Below are 20,064 nucleotides of genomic sequence, written 5' to 3'. Positions count from 1 at the left end.
GGGCCACCCAGTACCCAAGCAAATTATGGTTTCTTGGCAATTTTGATGAGACCCAGGATTGGGGGTGGTTTTATGTTTGTAACCTTAAGAAACAGTGATATTTTAAATTAGTATTTTAAAAATAGATAAGATACTTGAATATTTGCTTGTTTTGGAAAAAAATACCAAACTGTACATAAAAATAGACTTATTTATTCATGTGTTTATTTAACAAATATTGATTGAGCACCTACTGTGTGTACTGGTGGTACAATGTTAAACAAAAGACAAAAGGCCCTTGGCTGTAATGTTTTACTTGGAGAAGACATACAAATGAGAGAGAGAGAAATATATGGAAAAAATAAAATAATCAGTGTAATTACTAGACAGATGTTATGATAACATGTAATAAAGGAAGAGGGAAAACCTGGACAAAGTAAGAAGATTATTCACCTAATAAAAGAAACACTTACAAAGTTGATTTATTTAACAGATGTTCTTAAAGGCTGAATGTTCAGGGTAAAATTATGATTTTTTTATTGCATTTGACACATGACAAGATCATTGCAATGAAAATAAGCTCTAGAGTTGGATGAAGAGAGTTTGTTGTGGGGACTTGAACTATTTAAACTTAATGCTGGATGATAGCAAGTGTTGGCAAGGATGTGGAGAATTTGAACCCTCATACGTTGTTGTAGAAAGTGTAAAATAATGTACTTCTTTGGAAAATGGTTTGTCAGTACTTTAAAAATGAAACCAGAGTTACCCAGTAATTCCACTCCTAGGTATCAGGTGAATTAAAACAGTATTCCCACACAAAAACTTGTACAAAATGTCCATAGCAGCATTTTTCATGATAACCAAAAAGTGGCAACAATCCAAAAATCATTTATCATTAGATGAATGGATAAACAAAATGTGGTATATCCAGACAGTGAAATATTATTTGGCCATAAAAAGAAATGGTATTCTATCATTTGAAACATATTTATTCTCCTGTTCAGTTTGGGATGTTCTGATGGAAAGTTTGAAAAGCAGTGGTACTTGAGAACAACAGTATTAAAAATTCAAGCAAATGTATCACCATTGGCTGATGGATTCCACCATTCAGGTTTCTCATTCAAGTTTTCAAAAGTATAAATGGATTGCATTTTACATTCAGATCCATCCCTTACACTTTCAAGTAATATACATGACATAAAAAATCATTATTCTAAGCTGTGCATAACAGCCAAAACTACAATGTCAGTGTTTTGTTTTGTTTTGTTCTATTTTTCCTATACAATAGATGGTTTAAACTATGATAAAATTTGCAACCAAACCTTTTTGAGGAATCTCCGGCTGGTTTACAGCTTTTTATTTGTATTTTGTGACCTTGCTGGCAGAAAGCTATTCCTGAGTTCAGCTTGAAACCAAGATTATATGCTTCTATAGTTTCTCAGATGATTAGGCCCACCCTGTTTGCATTTCTTAGTCTTCTGCGTTGCACAGTAGTTGTTTTCGTGTTCTTTAGTTTGGTGTAGGAAAGAGACCAGAATTTTGAGGAGTTAAACCAGGTCCTTATCTTCACTTTTACTTTTTCTATCAGTGTTCCTTGGGTAAGTCATTTAACCTCTTATAATGCATTTTTTGAAGCCTTATGAAAATCTTGTATCTATTATCCCAATTTTTACAGAGAAAAATGACTTTTAGATAAAATAACTTGCTCAGGAGGAAAGATGATTTGAACTAAAATATGTCTTTCAATTTTATCATTAAAATAATATAAGATATAAGATAGCCTGGTATTAAAAGGTTGAATATGATAGAAAGGTCTTGCTACAAATTCTGTTGATGTCATTTGTAAACCATATTTTCTTGGGAAGCATCTTTTAATTCCTGTGATTCTTAGTTTTCCTTATCTAAAAAATTAGAAAGATGATACCTCACAAAGTTTTGTTTCTAAGCCTTGCTTTTACTATCATTTGGCCTGTGGGGCTGTGATATGATGAGAGATTAGTGGAAGGCAGAAATGAAAACAGTTATAGCTAGAGTAGCCATCAAAAAGGAAAAATATTTTCTGAATAGACTATGGGATCTGTTAGGAGAGAGACTGTTTTTAATCCTTTTAGCCTTGCTGCTAATATGTTACCTGGCGCATAGTGGACTGTCAAAAGAATGATGGATTAATATTGCACCATGGGGTTATGTATCGTCAGCTATACTTTATTTGTAGATAAACTTAAAGTCAATTTGGATTCAGAACAAGCTGTGAAAGAAGAAAAAATAGTGGAGCAACCTCAAGTGCCTGTCACTGAACCAAAACTGGCAACTCCTGCAGACCTGAAGAAATCCAGCAAAAAAGCAGAGCCTGTTAAGATGCAGCAGAAGGAAAAAAAATGGTAGGAAAATTTTGTCGCTTGTGAGGGAAGAGTGTCTACTGGGGGTGAGAGGTCTATTTGGGCTTATTGACAGAGGACACTTTTCAGTTGAGTAGTAAATCCTTCTTAATGCCTTAGGGATACAACCACACAACCAAAGTGGAGAGAGAAGCTTAGTAGCTTATCTAGTGAAATAGTCTTGTGAAATCAAGACAATTTGGGTGATTTAGGGCCCAAAGTCTCATTTTTGCTTCATTGATCTAAATTGATAATCCTTTTTCTCCTTACTTAATTTTAAACATGTGGACATGGCATAAGTACCTAAAAGTGTGTGTGAGTGTGTGTGTGTGCATATGTGTTTTACTTCAAGCTGCCAAATGAAAGGTTACTGTTTCCAGTCAAATTTAAGAGAAAAAGTTCTTTGTTTTCTTTTTATATCAATGAGTTTATTTTTCAAGTGGTAAAATGTAATTAGAAAAGAAAATAAAAAGCACACAAGCTGTTAAAAATGGATCCAGGAATTTGAGACACTACCTCATAGTTGGTAGGAATTAGTCTGTTGAAAGAAATTCTAAAGGACACTGTCAGCACTGATAGGCCCACAAAGACCTGACTTTTGTGGCAAAGTTGGGGTAACTTTAGCAGAAAACATCAACAAAATGGTGCTGTTTCAGAGGGTTAAGGCTCTGTCTAGTAGACCTTGCCTCCTAGGAACATGTGATACATATGGATTAAAATGTCCCAAACTCTGGGTATAATACTTACTGTTGGTGGTTATTGCCAGGAATGCATTCAGTATTTCATTACTAAACGTGATACTAAGTGTAGATTTTTAGTAGATGCCCTTTACCAGGTTGAGTTTTTTTTCCTAAGCTGAGAGATTTGATCATGAATAGATGTTGAATGTTGTTTTTTTGTTTGTTTTTACAAGATCTTAATTTATTTATTTTTATGCGACACTGAGAATCGAACCCAGTGCGTGCCTCACACATGTGAGGCAAGTGCTCTACCACTGAACTATAACCCCAGCTCGGCTGTTGAATTTTAATAATTTTTTTCTGCATTTATTGAGATGCTTATGGTGTTTCTGCTACTGTGGTGAATTATACTGATTGATTTTTTAAACTGTTAAACCAATCTTGCATTCTTGGGATAAACTTCACTTGGTTGTGATGTATTATTTTTATATTTTTCTGGGTTGGATTTATTAATATACACTAAGGATTTTTTTCCTCTCTTTTTACGGGAACTGTAGGTCAGTTCTTTTCTGGTAATGTTTTTGCCAAGTTTTAGTGTCAAGGTTGTGCTAACTTTACAAAATTAGTTGAGAAGAGTTTCTTTGTTTTCCAAAGGAATTTGTATAGATATATTTGTTTCTTAAATGTTTGATAAAGTTCATCAGTGAATCTAGGCTTGGATTTTCTTCATAGGAGGTTTTTTGAAATTGTGAATTTGATTTTTTTTAAATAGAGTTATTCAAACTTTCTAGTTTTTCTTGGATCATTTTTGAGTAAGTTGTAATTTTAAAGGAATTCTAAGTTATTGAGCTTATTAGTATAAAGTTGTTAATAATAACAGCTTTGTTCTTTGAATATCTGTGGAATCTGTAGTTATCACTAAAAAATTCATTTTTACATTTCTTTAAAAAAAAATTTTTTTTTTTTTTTTTTTTTAGTTGTAGGTGGACAGAATACCTTTATTTTATTTTCCTGTGGGGCTAAGGATTGAACCCAGTGCCTCACGCATGCTAGGCGAGTGCTCTTCCTCTGAGCCACAACCCCAGTCCCTCATTTTTACATTTCTGATTGGTGAGAAACATTTCTTTTTTTTAATCAACCATGTAAAAGGTTTATTAACTTTATTTTTACCCCCCAACTGACAACTTTTCACTTTAATTTTGTTTTCTATCACATTGATTTCTGCTCTTTATTATTTCCTTTTACTTACTTTGAGCTTAGTATATTCTCTTTCTAGCTCAAAATAGAAGAAAGGTTGATATTTAAAAATAAGTAAGACATAAGGTGCTTGATGACAAAAGATGTGTCTTAATTCCTATTCATTTCTAACACATGATGTGCCCTGGATAAATTATTTGTTGATTAAATGAATTTTGGTGGAATATCCAGAGAAGCTAAATAATATCAAGATGAAGTCTAGGTTTTTTTATTATTCATAAGAATCACCTTATGGCCTTATGTCATATCTTTGTTCCTTTTGGTTTTTCCCTTTAAAATATTTCTCTTTTCTGATGAACTTTTACTTAGATTTTAAAGTTTTCAAGTAATAGTCATGCTTTGTATTTTTTTTTCCATTAAAATTTATTATATTGTATTATATAGCTGGTCATGTCAGCCAGAGCTTCTTGAGAACAGTCTTTCCTTCCTGATCTTTGCATCCTCTGTGTTTAGCAAAGAGCCTTATGTATAGGTAATAGCTGCTGATTTAATTTGTGTCAAATGACAAACAGGCCAATGGGGAAAGTAAGAAAGCATTGAGAAAAATTCTTGATAACCTGGTTGCAGTTGCCAGTGGTCTACAGAGAGCTAGAGAAATTTTTTATTCTGGTCACCTTCTGAAGTGACCTAGCTATGGTTGGTTGACAGTATATCCTTAAAAAGAATCTTTATTGGTATACTTTGATTATTCTTTTCTACCCTCTGGAATTAAGATCATGAGTTATAAAGTGAGATTCATAGGAGAATGTAAATACTTACATTTTTGCTCTATGTAACATGCTTAATTTATTCTTCATGGCAACAGGGGGAAGCGAGTAGATTTATCTGATGATGAAACAAAGGAAACTGAAATCATGAAGAAAAAGAGGCGAAGAATCAAACTTCCTCAGACTGATAGCAGTGAAGATGAAGGTGGGTATTGCTATTATTTTTTTTACTAAGAGTATCAATTCTTATGATGCTGAAGGAGCCAAAAAAGTAATTTATTATGGGTCATAATGAGAGTAGTAATCCTAGCACTGAGAGAATATAGCATCTATTTTTGTTTGAAATCTACTTTAGCCTTTTGACCAGAACCATGACCTTTTGGTAACTCGCCAAAATAACCAACAAAAAGGGAAAGAGGATAAGTACTACTAGTATACATACTGTCTAATACGTTTTCTTTCTTTCTTTTTTTTTTTTAAGGGGGTGTTATTGTGAATCTTAAGAATTGTAATGTTCTAGGCACCAAGGATATTGGTGTTCCACACCATAGAAATAAAATCATGATAAAAATGTTGTTGAAAGGGAATGATACTATGGACCCTTCTAGTTTTAGACCATGGGCAATGTTAGATAAGCAAATAGAATAAGAGCAAGATTCTGGCCAGGAAAATTAATATGTTTTTTAAAAGAATGTCAAGTATTCTGAAGAACCAAGATATCATACCACATAATATAGAGGAAAGTATACATAGAGAGGCTAAAGAGAAAGATAGCTGGGATGAATTTATTTGCTGGATATGCTACCTTCAAAGTCATGTTTATAAAAACAGTTGGTGAAAAGCTTAAGCTACCATGACCAGTTCTCCAAGAATTCCTGGCGTAAACCATTTTAGGTACTAGGGGGAAATCCAATCCAAAGGAGTTCAGTATCACTAAAAAGTACATACACAATGCAAATAAACTGATACTAAAAGGGATTAAAGAATAACGAGGAACTGGGGTTATAGCTCAGTTGGTAGAGTGCTTGCTTCGTGTGCACAAGGCCCTGGATTCAATTCCCAGTGCCCAAAAAAAAAAAAAAAAATGCAAAAGAGGAACCTACTGTTGCTGTCAAAGAGGTTTCCCACAAAAGGATAGTAATAAGTGAGTTAAGAAACAAATTGTATATGTAGATGACTGTATTGCAAATGAACAGATCTAAAAAATAGCCCTAGAAAGTTGAATCTCTGGGGTAGAAGTACCATTTTGACTCTTACAGATTTAGATCCTGCCATTCAGGGGTAAGCATTAAGTATTATGTTTCTGGACAAGGCTTTGAAACCATCAGCCTAATATACATTTAAAAGGTAAACTAAGGGGCTGGGGTTGTGGCTCAGTGGTAGAGCACTTGCCTGGCATGTGTGAGGCATTGGGTTCGATTCTCAGCACTGCATATAAATAAATAAAATAAAGTTTTATCAACAACTAAAAAAAATATTTTTTTAAAAAAAGGTAAGCTAAGCCTGGGAAATGTAACTCCTGTGGTCAAACACTTGCCTAGCATGGTGTGAGGCTCTGGGTTCGATCCTTAGCACCACGGGGAGAAGGAGAAGAGAGAAGGAAAAAAGAAAAAAAAAAACCAAAACACTAAATACTCTAGTAGTAGTAAGAGTCAGCTTTAAATCAAGGAATTACTGTGGTTGATTGAACATCATTACATAATTCTGAAATGTTCTCCCTAGTTTCTGATCCATAGCCCACAAAAATAATAATACCCATGGGTGATTAGAAATATGGGTGGAGCTATTTAGTTTGGAAAGGAATGCAAAGAAATGTGAGAGAGGTGAGCAACCTAAAGTAACAGATGCAGAGAGCAGAGGCTCTCAAATATTCTCCCCTGGCCAGATACTTTTTGGCCCCTGACTAAATTTATAAACCTCTGCCATTTTATTCTTAAATTTCTTTGTCTCAAAGCCAGTGTTATTTTAAATCTTTACAGCCTCTAACATATTATCATTTTATTTCTTTGCACTAATTATATGATGTTAGCTATCTTAAGCTAATAGTTAGCAGGGAAGCAGCAAGAATGGAGGAAATGTAAGGACTTTGAAGTTGGACTGTGTTTAAATTTCCCCTGCACCACTTAACTATGTGACTTCAGGCAGATGACTTCACTTCTTTAATTTCTTGTTTCCTCATCTTTAAAATACCTTTCTTAAGGTAAGGCTAGATATTTTAAAAACTTGGGTCCTAGGAAGCTACGAATGCTTTCCAGGAATTCTAATTACCCATCTCCGCCAGAGGACTCTTAACAAACAAGTGGTTCCATTGCTGGATCCCTGAAATTAGTTTTACCACAGTTCTTATTCTGCCCCATCAAAAGTTGCTTTCCTGGCTTAAGTTCTGTTTTACTACTTCAGTATCTTTCATCTGAAGAGTTGCAGATTTGTTCTAAGAGTTAGAAAGCTCAACTTGATGGTAAGTACTAAGGCAAACTAACATTGTATTCTATTCCAACATATGAATGTGGGCAATTTTTTTTTAATAGTTGTAAATGGACAGAATGCCTTTATTTTTTTGTTTATTTTTATGTGGTGCTGAGGATCAAACCCAGTGCCTTATGCATACTAGGCAAGCATTCTGCCACTGAGCTACAGCCCCAGCCCTGGGCAAATTTTTTTAAGAAATGTTTTTGAAATCTTAGGTGTTTAAAACACATAGTAGAGATTTGTGGGGTTTTATAAGAAAAAATGATTAGCGTTTGTTAAGTCTAGAAAATTTTAGTTTTTTTCTACCCTACCTTAAAATATTTTTTAAAGTTTAAACAAAGTAGTAGATAAACATAATTTCAACTCAGAAATTTTATAATAGATAGTAATCTCTATCATCTGAATCATGTAATTGATGATTCCTTGTCACTTTTCTCCCATCTGCTCTCCATCTTCCAGGCATGGGTTGAAATTTCTTCTTTATTAAGGACTCTTGATTCTTCCTCTGTTCTCTTCCCTCTTATGAGGGGGGATCACAACATTCCTTTATTATAATATTTCTCTTGGGGACATGTTAAAGGAAGAGTCTGTGCTGAGTCTTCCTTAACCTGGATGTTCCTCATCCTAAATTTAGTTCAGAAAATTATTATTTTTCTTTATTAAAAAACAAAACAAAAAAAATATTGCTCTGTGGTGCCAGGGGAATTGTGGCATCCCTGCCTCTTTGGAGCACAGAGTCTAGAGGGTGGTTGTGGGTAAACACACAGCTGCAATGCAGTGTGGTAAGAGGGGTCTAAGCTGGTGCTACTGGGATTAAGTGTTTTCCTTGGATAAGTCAAGTGGTTGCAGAACTGGAAATAGAATAAGTAAATTTATTACTGTGAGTACTCAAAACTCCTTTTCTTTGGCTTCCTTACTGCTTAAACTTTCCTCTGACCACTGTAACACATCTGCCATTATGGCCCAGTTCTTAACAGCTATTGCTTTAGCACAATGGGTGCTTGGTTTTGGGGTGTGATACTCCTTTTGCTTGGGCTCCCATCATGTGCTAATTTCCCTGAGCTGGGTTAATAGCTGGACCTCTTTGCCTTTATGTTCTGTCTTTTGTTTCCCAGCACTTATAAAGTTTTGGGGCCCATTTCATACTCGAAGTGTGTAATTTATTGTTTCATTCTGGCCCTTGTTCTGCTTTACCTCTTTAGGTCATTTGGCCTTGAACCCTCTACTGTCATAATTTTTAATGCTGACCTAATCAGTTGGGGGAATTTTAGATCCAAGACTTGTGCTAAGAGTTTGAATGCAGCCAGGAAGTTTAGGGAGCAGGTGAGGCTAAGCAGCTACCCAATCCCCTGACCAGCAGTTTCTTTGTGGTGATTAAGCAATAGGTCAGCTGAGGATTTTCATTTTTCTTCTAATAGGGCCTTGTGCTAGGACCACTGTTTCTGCAAATGTTGAGAAATGATGGGTTCTCTTTGGTGCACTCTTAGGTGATACCACTTCCATAACATCATTTCTATCCTAAAAGTGTTCTTTTCTTCACTCTCGGTATAGCAGAACAAGCCTGGAAATAGTTCCCATACAAAATACTGAGTTTTTATTTCAAAGATGATCTGTCCCCCAAAGTTCATGCTCTTACCATCGGCAGGAAATTTTCAATCTTACAAACCCCTCAGAATATTGCAAATAATCCTCAGATCACAAAGACTGGCATGGAGCATTTGGTGTAATCTGAGGATTATTTACACTTACTTGATCTAAAGAGAAAATGTCTGGTCATGAATCATTAGGTGGCATGAATAGTTGGCTTAGGAAGGCTGTGTAACCAGACTGACTTGGGTTTAAAACTTCTGGTCTCAGTTACAAGCTGTGTGACTTTGCCAAGTGAAGGAATCTCTCTGAACCTCTTTTTACTCAGTTGTAATATGCAAATAGTATCTGTCTCTTAGGGTGGTTGTGAGGGTAAAGTAAAGTATATGAAAGATGGAAGGTAATCAGTTCATATTTATAAATCAACTTCATGCCCTGACCAAGTTGTAAAATAAAGCATTTAGCTAAAATGACTTCTAAGGTACTTCTAGCACTAATAATTTTTGATTCTTTGATTTTAGTTGTACAAAATTAATGTATATTTTAAAGATAAGTTCATAACTGCAGAGTGCTTGGTTGGTCTCAATTACTGTTTGCAAAGTCTTCTTTGCTGGGCATAGAGATGCCAGTGGAGAAGTTCTACCAGCCTGAGCTTGTAGTTCTCTTATCTAAGCTTGTTCCGTTATTTCAGTCTTCCCAGACTCTCCTGGGCCTTATGAAGCTAAGTCACCGTCCCCACCTCCTCCTGTATCTCCATCTCCTGATCCCGTGCGGAAGTCTGAGCCTGAACCTGAGCCTCCTTCTGTCAAGGTAAACTTCACTGGGAGGCTTCCTTTCCATGTATCCTTGATTGCCCAAGGATCTACAGTTACTATTCTGAGTCATTTCTCTTGCTGTAAAAATCACAAATGCCAGTACATGGTTCTTATTTTGCTCCCCTACAGATTGACCAGAATGGGTATTCCCTCTCTTCTCACTAAATGGAAGTTTTTTTTTGTTACTGGGGATTGAACTCAGGGGCACTTAACCACTGAGCCACATCCCCAGCCCTATTTTGTATTTTATTGAGAACAGTGTCTCACTGATTGCTTAGCACCTCACTAAATGGCTTTGAACTCGGGATCCTCCTGATTCTGCCTCTCAGGCCGCTGGGATTACAGGCGTGCACCACTGTGCCCAGCTAGAAAGGGAGCTTTTATTTTGTTTTATTTTACTTTTGTGGAACTGAGGCTTGAACCCAGGGCTTTGCACATGTTAGACAAGTAACTCCAGCCCTGAGCTATATCCCCAGCCTAGGGAGATTTATTAAGGGTCAGTCGCGGGAAGGTTAGAGATGGATTTGGGGAGCGGTTTTGTTTTCCATGACCTTTAGTACAAGGGCTGCTGTGATGTGCAGCTGCTGTTGGAATTGTGCAAAAAGAAGTCCTGCTATAATTTAGTGAGATCCTGTCTCAAAAAAAATAAAAATATCTGGAGAGGTAACTCAGTGGTACAGCATCCTTGGGTTCAATCCCCAGTACCACAAAAAGCAGGGAAAGAAAGAGGTAATGCCTGCATCAGAGCAAAGTGTGAAAAAGAGAAGGGAACAAAGGACTCACGAACATTTGTTGCTTTGGTAAAGTTCTTCAAGAAAAGAACTGGATGAGAACAAGTGGGGAAATACAGTTTTGAATGCTCTTCAACTGTGCGTGCCTCTATCAGTGTAGGTAGTGAAGTGTTGAGAATGGACACTGACAAGGTTTTTTTTTTCTTTTGTGATATTGTCCTTAATTCATTGCGTTAAGACTTATTTAAATCTTGCACTGATTTTATCTTTAGCTGAAGGGAAGAGGGAGTGAAAGAGACCCATGGAGTTAAGAGGAAAGTAATATTAGTAACACCTGTTTCAGTCTAAACTTGGTGGGTGTAATGCCATTGAAATGCCAAGGCTGACCATGGCAAGTGTCTATGGCCTGGGCATTTACTAAGAAATCCCTGGTCTGATTTAAGGACCATTGCTGTGTGCTTCTCTAATATCTGGCCCCGTTAAAGCTCTTACACAGTATATTGCAATGGTCTCTCTCCTTGACTCTGTCTTCCACTAACATCCTTATCCAATTTGTCTTTTTAACCATGGTGCCCGTACTGCACCACAAAAACTTATTGGCAGAATGAATACAGTTCTTTCCTCAGCATGCTACTTTTCTTCTCATCATCACTGAAACATCAAATGTGTACATACAGTATATCTGACTTATCTGTGTGGTAGGGTTGGTCCTCTTTCAGCTTTTTAAATCATAATGGAATACTGGGCAGTGGTTGTTATCGATTAAAAAGCTTTCGTTGTTTTTCTCTACAGCTTCATTTGTCAACTTAACATTGTATCCTCTGATCTTCCTCTGATCTTTTAGAGTTCAAGTGGAGAAAACAAAAGAAAACGAAAACGTGTACTGAAATCTAAAACATTTTTGGATGAGGAAGGCTGCATAGGTAAGATAAATTTGGGGCTCCAAATCCAGAGAGAAAGTTATTCACCACAGAGATGAACCATAATCCTATGTAGAGCAGTACATCTCAGAATGTGTATATAACTCACCCCCAAGTGGTGCTGATATTGCTTGTCTGTAGCCCACACATTAAGTAGCAAAGTATAGAGGTCAAAACACTCAGGTTCTTATTTGGACCATACATCATAAAAGTGAGATCTTGTCTAAAGGTCTTGTTATTTCTGGTGGGGAGTTGTTTGATCCATAGAATAGAGGGCAGGTACATACTTTGCCTGAAGGTGGGTTGTTATGAAGATTCAGATGAGGTAATTAATTATCTTTAAAGACTCTCAAGATGGAAATCACAATACAAAGTTAAGATATTGTCATAGACATCGAGAAACATTTGTTGTTTTAGAATGATTGTTTCTTGAATTTGAACAGTGGGGGAAAAAGCACCTACAGATGATTAGACTCTGAAGAGAGAATCAAGAGTCTTTGGTGTTTGGTCCCGTTTGCTCTTAGAAGAGTATGACTCATCCAGATTGCTTCCTTTGTTTCTCTTTTTAGCCATGTTAGGTAAAAGCATGTGCTTGTTATGAAGGCCCAGAAGGGAATTAGAATTAAGGTTTTGAGTCATTAGCTGATTCTTCAGAAGCAAAATGCTGCTTCTGCCCTTTCCACAGTCAGACCAGACTTCTGTGAGGCATTTAGGATTTAGCACTTGAGGCCCAATGAGATGCTCAGATCCCAATATTGTGCTTTTGTGTCTGGAAACAGTTTTAGATTTAGGTTTATAAACCTCTTGTTGGTTGGAGCACCCATAATTATTACTTCTCTCTTTTGTGGCACTAGCCACATCTTGGATCTTCTAGAGGGTTTTTTTCCCCCTTTCTTGATTTCCTTTTCTAGTTCAAATTTCTGTCTTAAAAGTTTGATCGGCTTTGAAGAATCAACTTCTAGGCAATGTGGTTATTAAAACTTGTGAAAACATCTGTCTGTTGTGTGCCCCATCCCATTAATTACCACTTCTCATTCCTCGTAAAAAGCCCCTGCCATATTTTAAAATATTTTTTTAGTTGTAAATGGGCACGGTATCTTTATTTATTTATTTTTTCAAATGTGGTACTGAGGAGCTAACCCAGTGCCTTACACTTGCAAGGCAAATACTCTGCCACTGAGCTACAGCCCCAGTCCAGCCCCTGCCATTTTGATGGTAGCATGTGATTAGGTAATACAATTCCTTACGTGTATGAATTCTCTTTTCATGCCAAGTTTCTTTTTTTTATTTAATTTTTAATTTGTTCTAATTAGTTATACATGACAGTAGAATGCATTTTGATACATTATTATATACATTGACACATTATAAATGGATTATAACTTATTCTGTTTTTCATGCCTGATTTCTTTGACAAGTCTATGGATTCTTGACTTTGAGTGGGAGTTTATTTTATGACTTTTTGTTGTTGTTTTGGTTTGGTTTTTTGGTTTCAGTATTCTAATATAGTTCATTTTCAAGACAATGGTTTGGCCATTGGTGGTAACAAATGTATATACAATTGAATTTCTTAGTCTTTTTTTTCCCCTCCCTCTTTTAGTTCAAAGAGAACAAAAAACCAGTGCCAGATTTTTCCTCCTCCCCACCCCCACCAAAAAAAAATGTTAAAGGTATCTTTATGACAATTCATTAGAAATTTGTGGCTAATTACTTAATTGCTTTATGCAAGACACAGTACTTAAGTTTTGACCAGATGTGGGATATGGACTTTTTTGCACTTCTGTCTTCAGATAGGACTGTTAAGAGCCTTGGATGCAAGAGTGAAAACTGTGGTAACATTGCACTGTTTTGGTAAGGTTTTTAATCCAAACTCAACCTAATGAATTTTGGCTCTGGTTACCAACAAAGGAGTTCTGCTTTCCTCTCTGACATGGGTGGATTTCTAAGAGCCAAGTAGTTAAATGGAAACGATACCTGGTAATAACCAAAGATATTTGGTTATTTACAAGATATTTGGTAATAACCAAAAACCCAGATATTTTTGTTAATGAAAGCTGAGAAAGATAGCATGTTGTTCAGCTAAAACACTTGGAATTTTTAAGTCCAAATCTCCTTTGTCCTATAGTTTTAAGTGGCTACAACTTTGAACATAGAAACATGCCTTTTAGCTTTTAAGGTGTACTGAGTGTGCTGCTTATGAAATTTTGTCAGTGCTGCCCTGGCTGTTTTTTAACTCCCCTAAGCAATGTATTACACAAAATTGGCAATGAGGCAGCCAGTGGCTTCATTAAGAAGTAGTGAAATAACAAACTAATTGATGCTGAAGTATAATATTTCAGACATGCTGCCATTTGAATACAGAATATAGTTTATGAAGTAGCAAAGGCTTATACACCAACTATTAGTAATGGTTTCCTTTTTATAGATGGCTCTTCAGACTTTGCTAATTTAAAATATCGAATAAATCACAGCTCATAATTTTGTCCCGTTAAGCCACTTACATAATGCTTTTGAAGATGCATGTGAGATGGGGTTGGTGTTCTGGGATCCTGCTTTCTATTAGGTAGTCCATGGAAATTCCCTAAGTATTTTCTCAAAAAGACTATTAGTTAAAGATCTTGCTAAAATTGAAATTCTGGTTCAGTAGGCCAGGAGTAGGACCTAAGATTCTTCATTTCTAATAATTCTGATGTCTCTAGTCTGGGGAGCACAATTTGAGTAGCAAGACCTTCAGAAACACTTGATATTCTAGGCATGGTGGTGCACACACCTGTAATCCCAGGAACTCAGGAGGCTGAGGTAGGAAGATCACAAGTTCAAAGCCAGCCTCAGCAATTTAGTGTGACCTTGTGTCCAAATAAAATTTTAAAAAATGGAGCTGGGGTTGTGGCTCAGCATGTGCAAGGCTCTGGGTTTGATCCTCAGCAGCACATAAAAATAAATAAATAAAGGTATTGTGTCCAACTACAACTAAAAAATAGATATATTTAAAAAAAGGTCGGGGGTGAAGAGGGAATATGGCTCAGTGGTAAAGTGCCTCTGGGTTCAATCTCTGGTACCAAAAAACCAAACACACACTTGATATTCTTTAAATATGTATCTGTTTGTGTATATGTATACACACATATATAAATTTCTTAGCATTTAAGTTGGTGGGAGTCATCAAAGCAAGCACTAGGCTCTTGAAAGTAAAGAAATATAGGAACTCTTAGGGAGGGGATTGTTAATTATGCAACCCTAATGGAATTAGATGGATAGTGTGAAGGAATGCTATAGTGGTAGTAGTCATTTGACCTTTAGCATAGTCTATTGTGCAGGAAAAAAGTAGCACTAAAGAGTACTTGCCAAAGACTGTTAGGCTTATCTATATATCCTGAGGTACAGTGTTATCCCCATTTTAACGGGGATGGGGAGGACAATGACAAAATAACATCCCCAGACCTGCAGCATCAGAGTCATCTGGAAACATGTTAAAAAAGCAAGTTCTCAGTTCCTGTCCCATACCCACTAAATCTGAAACTTTGGAGATAGAATCCAGTAATGTGGTGTTTTGTTTTGTTTTGTTTTTTTAAGATATTGATAGACCTTTATTTTATTCATTTATTTTTATGTAGTGCTGAGAATCAAACCCAGTGCCTCACACATGCTAGGCAAGTACTCTACCACTGAGCCACACCTCTAGCCCTCAGTATTGTGTTTTAACAAGCACACCAGATGATTATAATGTTAAAGTTTGAGAGAATATAAGTAACAGACTAGTATTAGAAAACAGATATATTAGATTCCAAAGACTAGGCCTTTTAGAACAAGTTAACTAATATATTAGAAATAATTATTAATAATTTAAGAGTTCAAAACTGTTATGTTCTTTAATGGGGAAAATACCTAACACTTTGATACTTTGAGCATTTGTTGTACATATTAAGATACTCTTTTCATCTGAGAAAAGATGTTTTCACCACCTGCTGCAACCAGAAAGGCTGAGAAAGAATTTAGATGGCATTGATGCTACAGCTCTCTAAAATTGCAGAAAGGTGGCATTGTACTTTGACTTGTGGTTGGTGTATGTAATACAGTAGTAGTGAAGAGATCCTCATCAGTTCTGTGACATCATGGTTAGAGACCACTGTTTCTGCCTGAGCCCTTTAGGATTTGCTTACAGTGAATGACTACTCACTGGTGTAGTTCTTTTCCAAGTTTCCCTGGAGAAGGATTTGCAGAATTTTAGTGGCAGAACAGACAACTTATGCCTTCAGCCGATTGGAAGGAAGAAAACTAGTAACTTTGCTTCTCATTTTGTTATTGCCCTTTCTTTAAATTACTGAGTATTTTATCTGCTAGGATTTGCTTGGGACAGTTATCTTAATGATGTAGACTTGTATTTAATCTTGGGTTATTTTGTAGTCACTCAAAACTAAGAACTGAACTGTTGAGTAATTAATGTCCAGTTCTCTGCTTAAGATGTACAGAGGGGGCTGGGGATGTGGCGCAAACGGTAGCACGCTCGCCTGGCATGCGTGCGGCCCAGGTTTGATCCTCGGCACCACATACAAACAGAGATGTTGTGTCCACCAATAACAAAAAAAAATAAAATATTAAAATTCTCTCTTTTTTTTTTAAAGCATTTTTTTTAATATTTTTTAGTTTTCGGTGGACACAACATCTTTGTATGTATGTGGTACTGAGGATCGAACACAAGCCGCACGCATGCCAGGCGAGCACGCTACCGCTTGAGCCACATCCCCAGCCCCTCTCTCTCTCTCTCTCTCTTTAAAAAAAAAAAAAAAAAGATGTACAGAGTGTGAATGACATCAGGATGGAACTAGCCAGGAGGGTCCATGACAGTGAGCCTGACTAGACAGAGTGGGAGCTTCAGTGGGCCAGAAATTTTAACACCAGGAAAACCAGCAGTGGGAATAGGCAAGAACCAGTTAAAGCATGGTATTATAAGTAGGTGTCTATGAGACTGATGACTCAAATGTAGAGCTCTAGAAGTTAGCTAGCCTAGAATGGGACCCAATTAATGATAAAGGCCCATTTAATGGCATGAGGAAGGAGGGATGAATGTTAATTCTTAGCCTTGCTAGGAGGCTATGTAAGCTCAGAAGCCCATGTACTTTCTACCTGAAGCTAGATATGGTCTCCCAATAGGAGAAAGGTTCAGTTTCAGGGATGGGGTGGGGTGAGAGGCAGACATATCATTCTCTTGATAAATTACTCCATTTACCCATGTCCCCATTTTTTTCCCTTATTCCAGTAACTGAAAAAGTTTACGAGAGTGAATCTTGCACAGATAGTGAAGAAGAGCTTAAGACGAAGACATCCTGTGTCCAAAGACCTCCTGCCATGACTGTGAAAAAAGAGCCAAAAGAGGAACGAAAGGGCCCCAAAAAAGGGACTGCTGCTTTGGGCAAAGCCAACCGACAAGTGTCCATTACTGGCTTCTTCCAGAGGAAATAACTGCTATTTCTGGCAGGTCAAAGACTTGGAGTGGTCAAGGGAGAAGACCAAGAAATATAAACGCTCTCACTTACTATGTAAGTTCATCTAGCTCCTCACCTCACCAGTATCAAAAGACTGTGCTTCTAACCTGTGAGGTTTATATTATTTCTGGTTTTTTAACCAAGAGAGTCATCTGGAAGCAGGAGGCAAAAGGATATTTAAAAAGCTGTTACCTACTAATGACATTTTTAAAGCACAATCTTTGACTTGTCTAGGACAATTCACTTCAAAATTAATTTGACAGGTTTCATAATTACCCACTGTGCCCCACTCACCCTGTACCCTGATCTTCTTAGGGTTCAGGAAGTGTTCCTTCTTGTTCCTCTGTGTTCTGTGAACTTGTGTGGATGTTTTTATCCCTGAATTCTACTGGATGTGTTTACTACTTCCTGTGTTCTCCTCTCCCCACTACCACATTTCTGTCCCCTCGCCTCATAAAGCTGTTTTCTGAAAATCTTCAATCTTGGTTGGACTAAAAGCTGAAACAAAAATCATCTTGTAATCTCCTTCCTCCATTATATGGTACACTGACACCTGGCTACACACCCAGGACATTGCTTGCATTCTGCTTCTTTCACAAAAGCTCTCTAGACCTTCCCTGGCAATTAGTGGTTAGGGAAAAGCCTCAGGCAGGGCACAAATAGAAATTTAATGATGTATCCAACTCCACCAGAAATTACTTAGAGTCAGCATGGATGATATTAGAGGAGTTGTCATGTTGCTAACACAGGGTATGCTGAATACTGTGCTCTTTGTGGTTTCTTGCTCCCCCACCTTCCCACTTTCATTACCTAGAGAGGAGAACCCATACAGTGACATGAAGATATAAAAGAGATATACTTCTACATGTAGTGTACAACACGTACATAGAATTTGTCCCTCTCAAGGAAATGGGATGTTCAGAAATGGCAGTTTGCCAGCAAGTTAAAGAATTTAAGACACACATACACAGATGTTGTTCCTCTTTCTTTTTAACTCTCCTATTTGCCTAATAGTAGAGGCTCCTTAAGAAATGGAGAAGCTGAATGGTAGGTCTAAATGATAAATGAAACATTTTCTTTTGTACTTATGGAAAATCATCTTACTCCAATATAGTAACTTTCAAGCAGTTTCCACTGTGGCTAGGCTGGCAGTAAGATAGTGGACTGAGGTGGTGTGGCAATGATCTTGCACAGTGAGCTCTGGGCAAGGGAAACCAGGCTCAACTTCTGATGTGACTCACCCATAGCAGACAAGGGATGGCTGACCTGTTCCTTCCACCTCAGCCTGGTGTATATCATAAGTGATGCAATCAGCTGTCTACTGTTGAAGGTTAGGATTGTGACTGACCTTGGGTTAACATGAGCTTCTTTAGCACCCAAGCATGGACTTGATTAAGGCTAGAAGTCTGGGAGATGAGTGCTGGCAGTATATCTAGGACTTGAGAATGCAGAGGCTTTGTATAGCAAGCTGAATCCAAGGCTGACTTGCTCCCAAACCCTTTCTTTTTAAAATGAAAGGATGGAAAGCCTGGACTTAAAGCTTGACAGACAACTTCTGGAGAAAAATGCCTTATAACAGTTATTTTTGTCATTCCCTCTAGTCATTTTTTTAAAAATAGGAATGGAAAATTAAAAAGCAAAAATCTAGTCTTTTTTTCTTTTAATTACTATGCTGGGATCTCTAATAAAACTGAATTTGAATTGGAAAAATCTGTTGCTAGTTGGAGTTTCATCTTTCAAGGGATAATGCAAGTCCTGTGATTTCTATGCCCATCATGCTGCCTAAACTCAGAGCTGTCTATGAGGCTAAGTTAGTATTGAGTGGTGGCTTTTTTTTTTTTTCTCTCCTTTACTTTTTATACAAAGTACTCTACCATGTTATCCACATGAGTTAAATAAATTTGAGAAGTTGTTTTAAAACAGTGCTTCAAACCTAATATCTGATGAGTCTGTTATTTGACAGGCCAGCCAGCAGTATGTGCAATTATCTAAACTCCGAACAGAAACAAGACTGGTTTTCAGTTTATGTTGTTAAAACTGCATACCCATAGTCTGAGATGGACAAGTTATTTGCTTCCTTCATCATTTTTTCAGCCCTGTGGGAAATCTTACTTTCAGCCAACCTCATTTTTTAGTTCATTTAGAAGAAAATCTAGTCCTGACTTTGCACATTATATTAGTTTGGCTTCATTATTTGCTAGCTGTGTGTGACCTTGGGCAAATTTTTGAGCCTCAGGTTTTTTAACAAAATAGAGCTAAAATGAGTTACTGTGGATTGTCAAGACTGAAGTAATGTATACACAGTGGCAACCACATAGCTACTCTGCAGATGGTGACCTCCTTTCTGATGTCATGAATGATGCAATCAGCTATCAGCTTCCTGAAAGTTATCAAGGATCTGACCCAAATGGTATACTGTCAGCTGTTTTGGCTGTACAGCTGTTCTGGTCAAAGGGGGGAAGACAGTTATCCAATTTTATGACAGACTTTAAAGAGTGGATTTTTGTTGTTGGAAGAAAGTGAGATTTATAGATGGGAATATTTACTATTCATTAAAACACTCATTGTGTATCTACTATGAATCAGGACTCTGACTTGAGCACTAGAGGATATAATAAAAACCATAAAATTTGTATCTTTTTCTCAGGATGCAGTGGAAGAGACAAGCCACTGAACAGTACCAAATGCAAGTACAGTGACAATAAGCAAGGGTCCTCTAAAGTTCATAGAACGGTGGGTGTCAAAGCAATCTTTCTGAAGGATGGGAAACCAGCCAATTTTTTGAAGATCGAGTAGGATTTTTTTTTTTTTTTTTTTGGTTGTTCAAAACATTACAAAGCTCATGATATATCATCTTTCATACATTTGACTCAACTGGGTTATGAACTCCCATTTTTACCCCAAATACATATTGCAGAATCACATCAGTTACACACTCACATTTTTACATAATGGCATATTAGTGACTGTTGTATTCTGCTACCTTTCCTATCCCCTACTATCCCCCCTCCCCTCCCCTCTCATCTTCCCTCTCTACCTCATCTGCTGTTGTTCAATT

The 20,064-nt window shown here is 36.9% G+C and overlaps 1 protein-coding gene across 3 annotated transcripts in view; it reads left to right on the top strand.

The window, feature by feature from the left end:
* The window catches only part of Pold3 (DNA polymerase delta 3, accessory subunit), a 41,431-nt gene extending 22,557 nt beyond the window's left edge, over window positions 1–18,874 (top strand). For 2 of the 3 annotated variants that reach the window (XM_076843980.2, XM_076843982.2), the window contains exons 8-12: window positions 2,195–2,360; window positions 5,100–5,206; window positions 9,749–9,867; window positions 11,448–11,526; window positions 16,781–18,874. In XM_076843980.2, coding sequence (XP_076700095.1) covers window positions 2,195–2,360; window positions 5,100–5,206; window positions 9,749–9,867; window positions 11,448–11,526; window positions 16,781–16,983 — 674 coding nt within the window. In that variant the 3' untranslated portion in view covers window positions 16,984–18,874. The remainder of the gene's footprint in view (window positions 1–2,194; window positions 2,361–5,099; window positions 5,207–9,748; window positions 9,868–11,447; window positions 11,527–16,780) is intronic. The other variant, XM_076843981.2, reaches the window with a different exon arrangement.
* The last annotated feature ends 1,190 nt before the right edge of the window (window positions 18,875–20,064 follow it).

The sequence above is a fragment of the Callospermophilus lateralis genome, chromosome 2, assembly GCF_048772815.1.
Source record: "Callospermophilus lateralis isolate mCalLat2 chromosome 2, mCalLat2.hap1, whole genome shotgun sequence".
Lineage (NCBI taxonomy): Eukaryota > Metazoa > Chordata > Mammalia > Rodentia > Sciuridae > Callospermophilus > Callospermophilus lateralis.
Note: the sequence above shows the minus strand (reverse complement) of the source record. Positions and strands in the feature narration are given on the sequence as shown.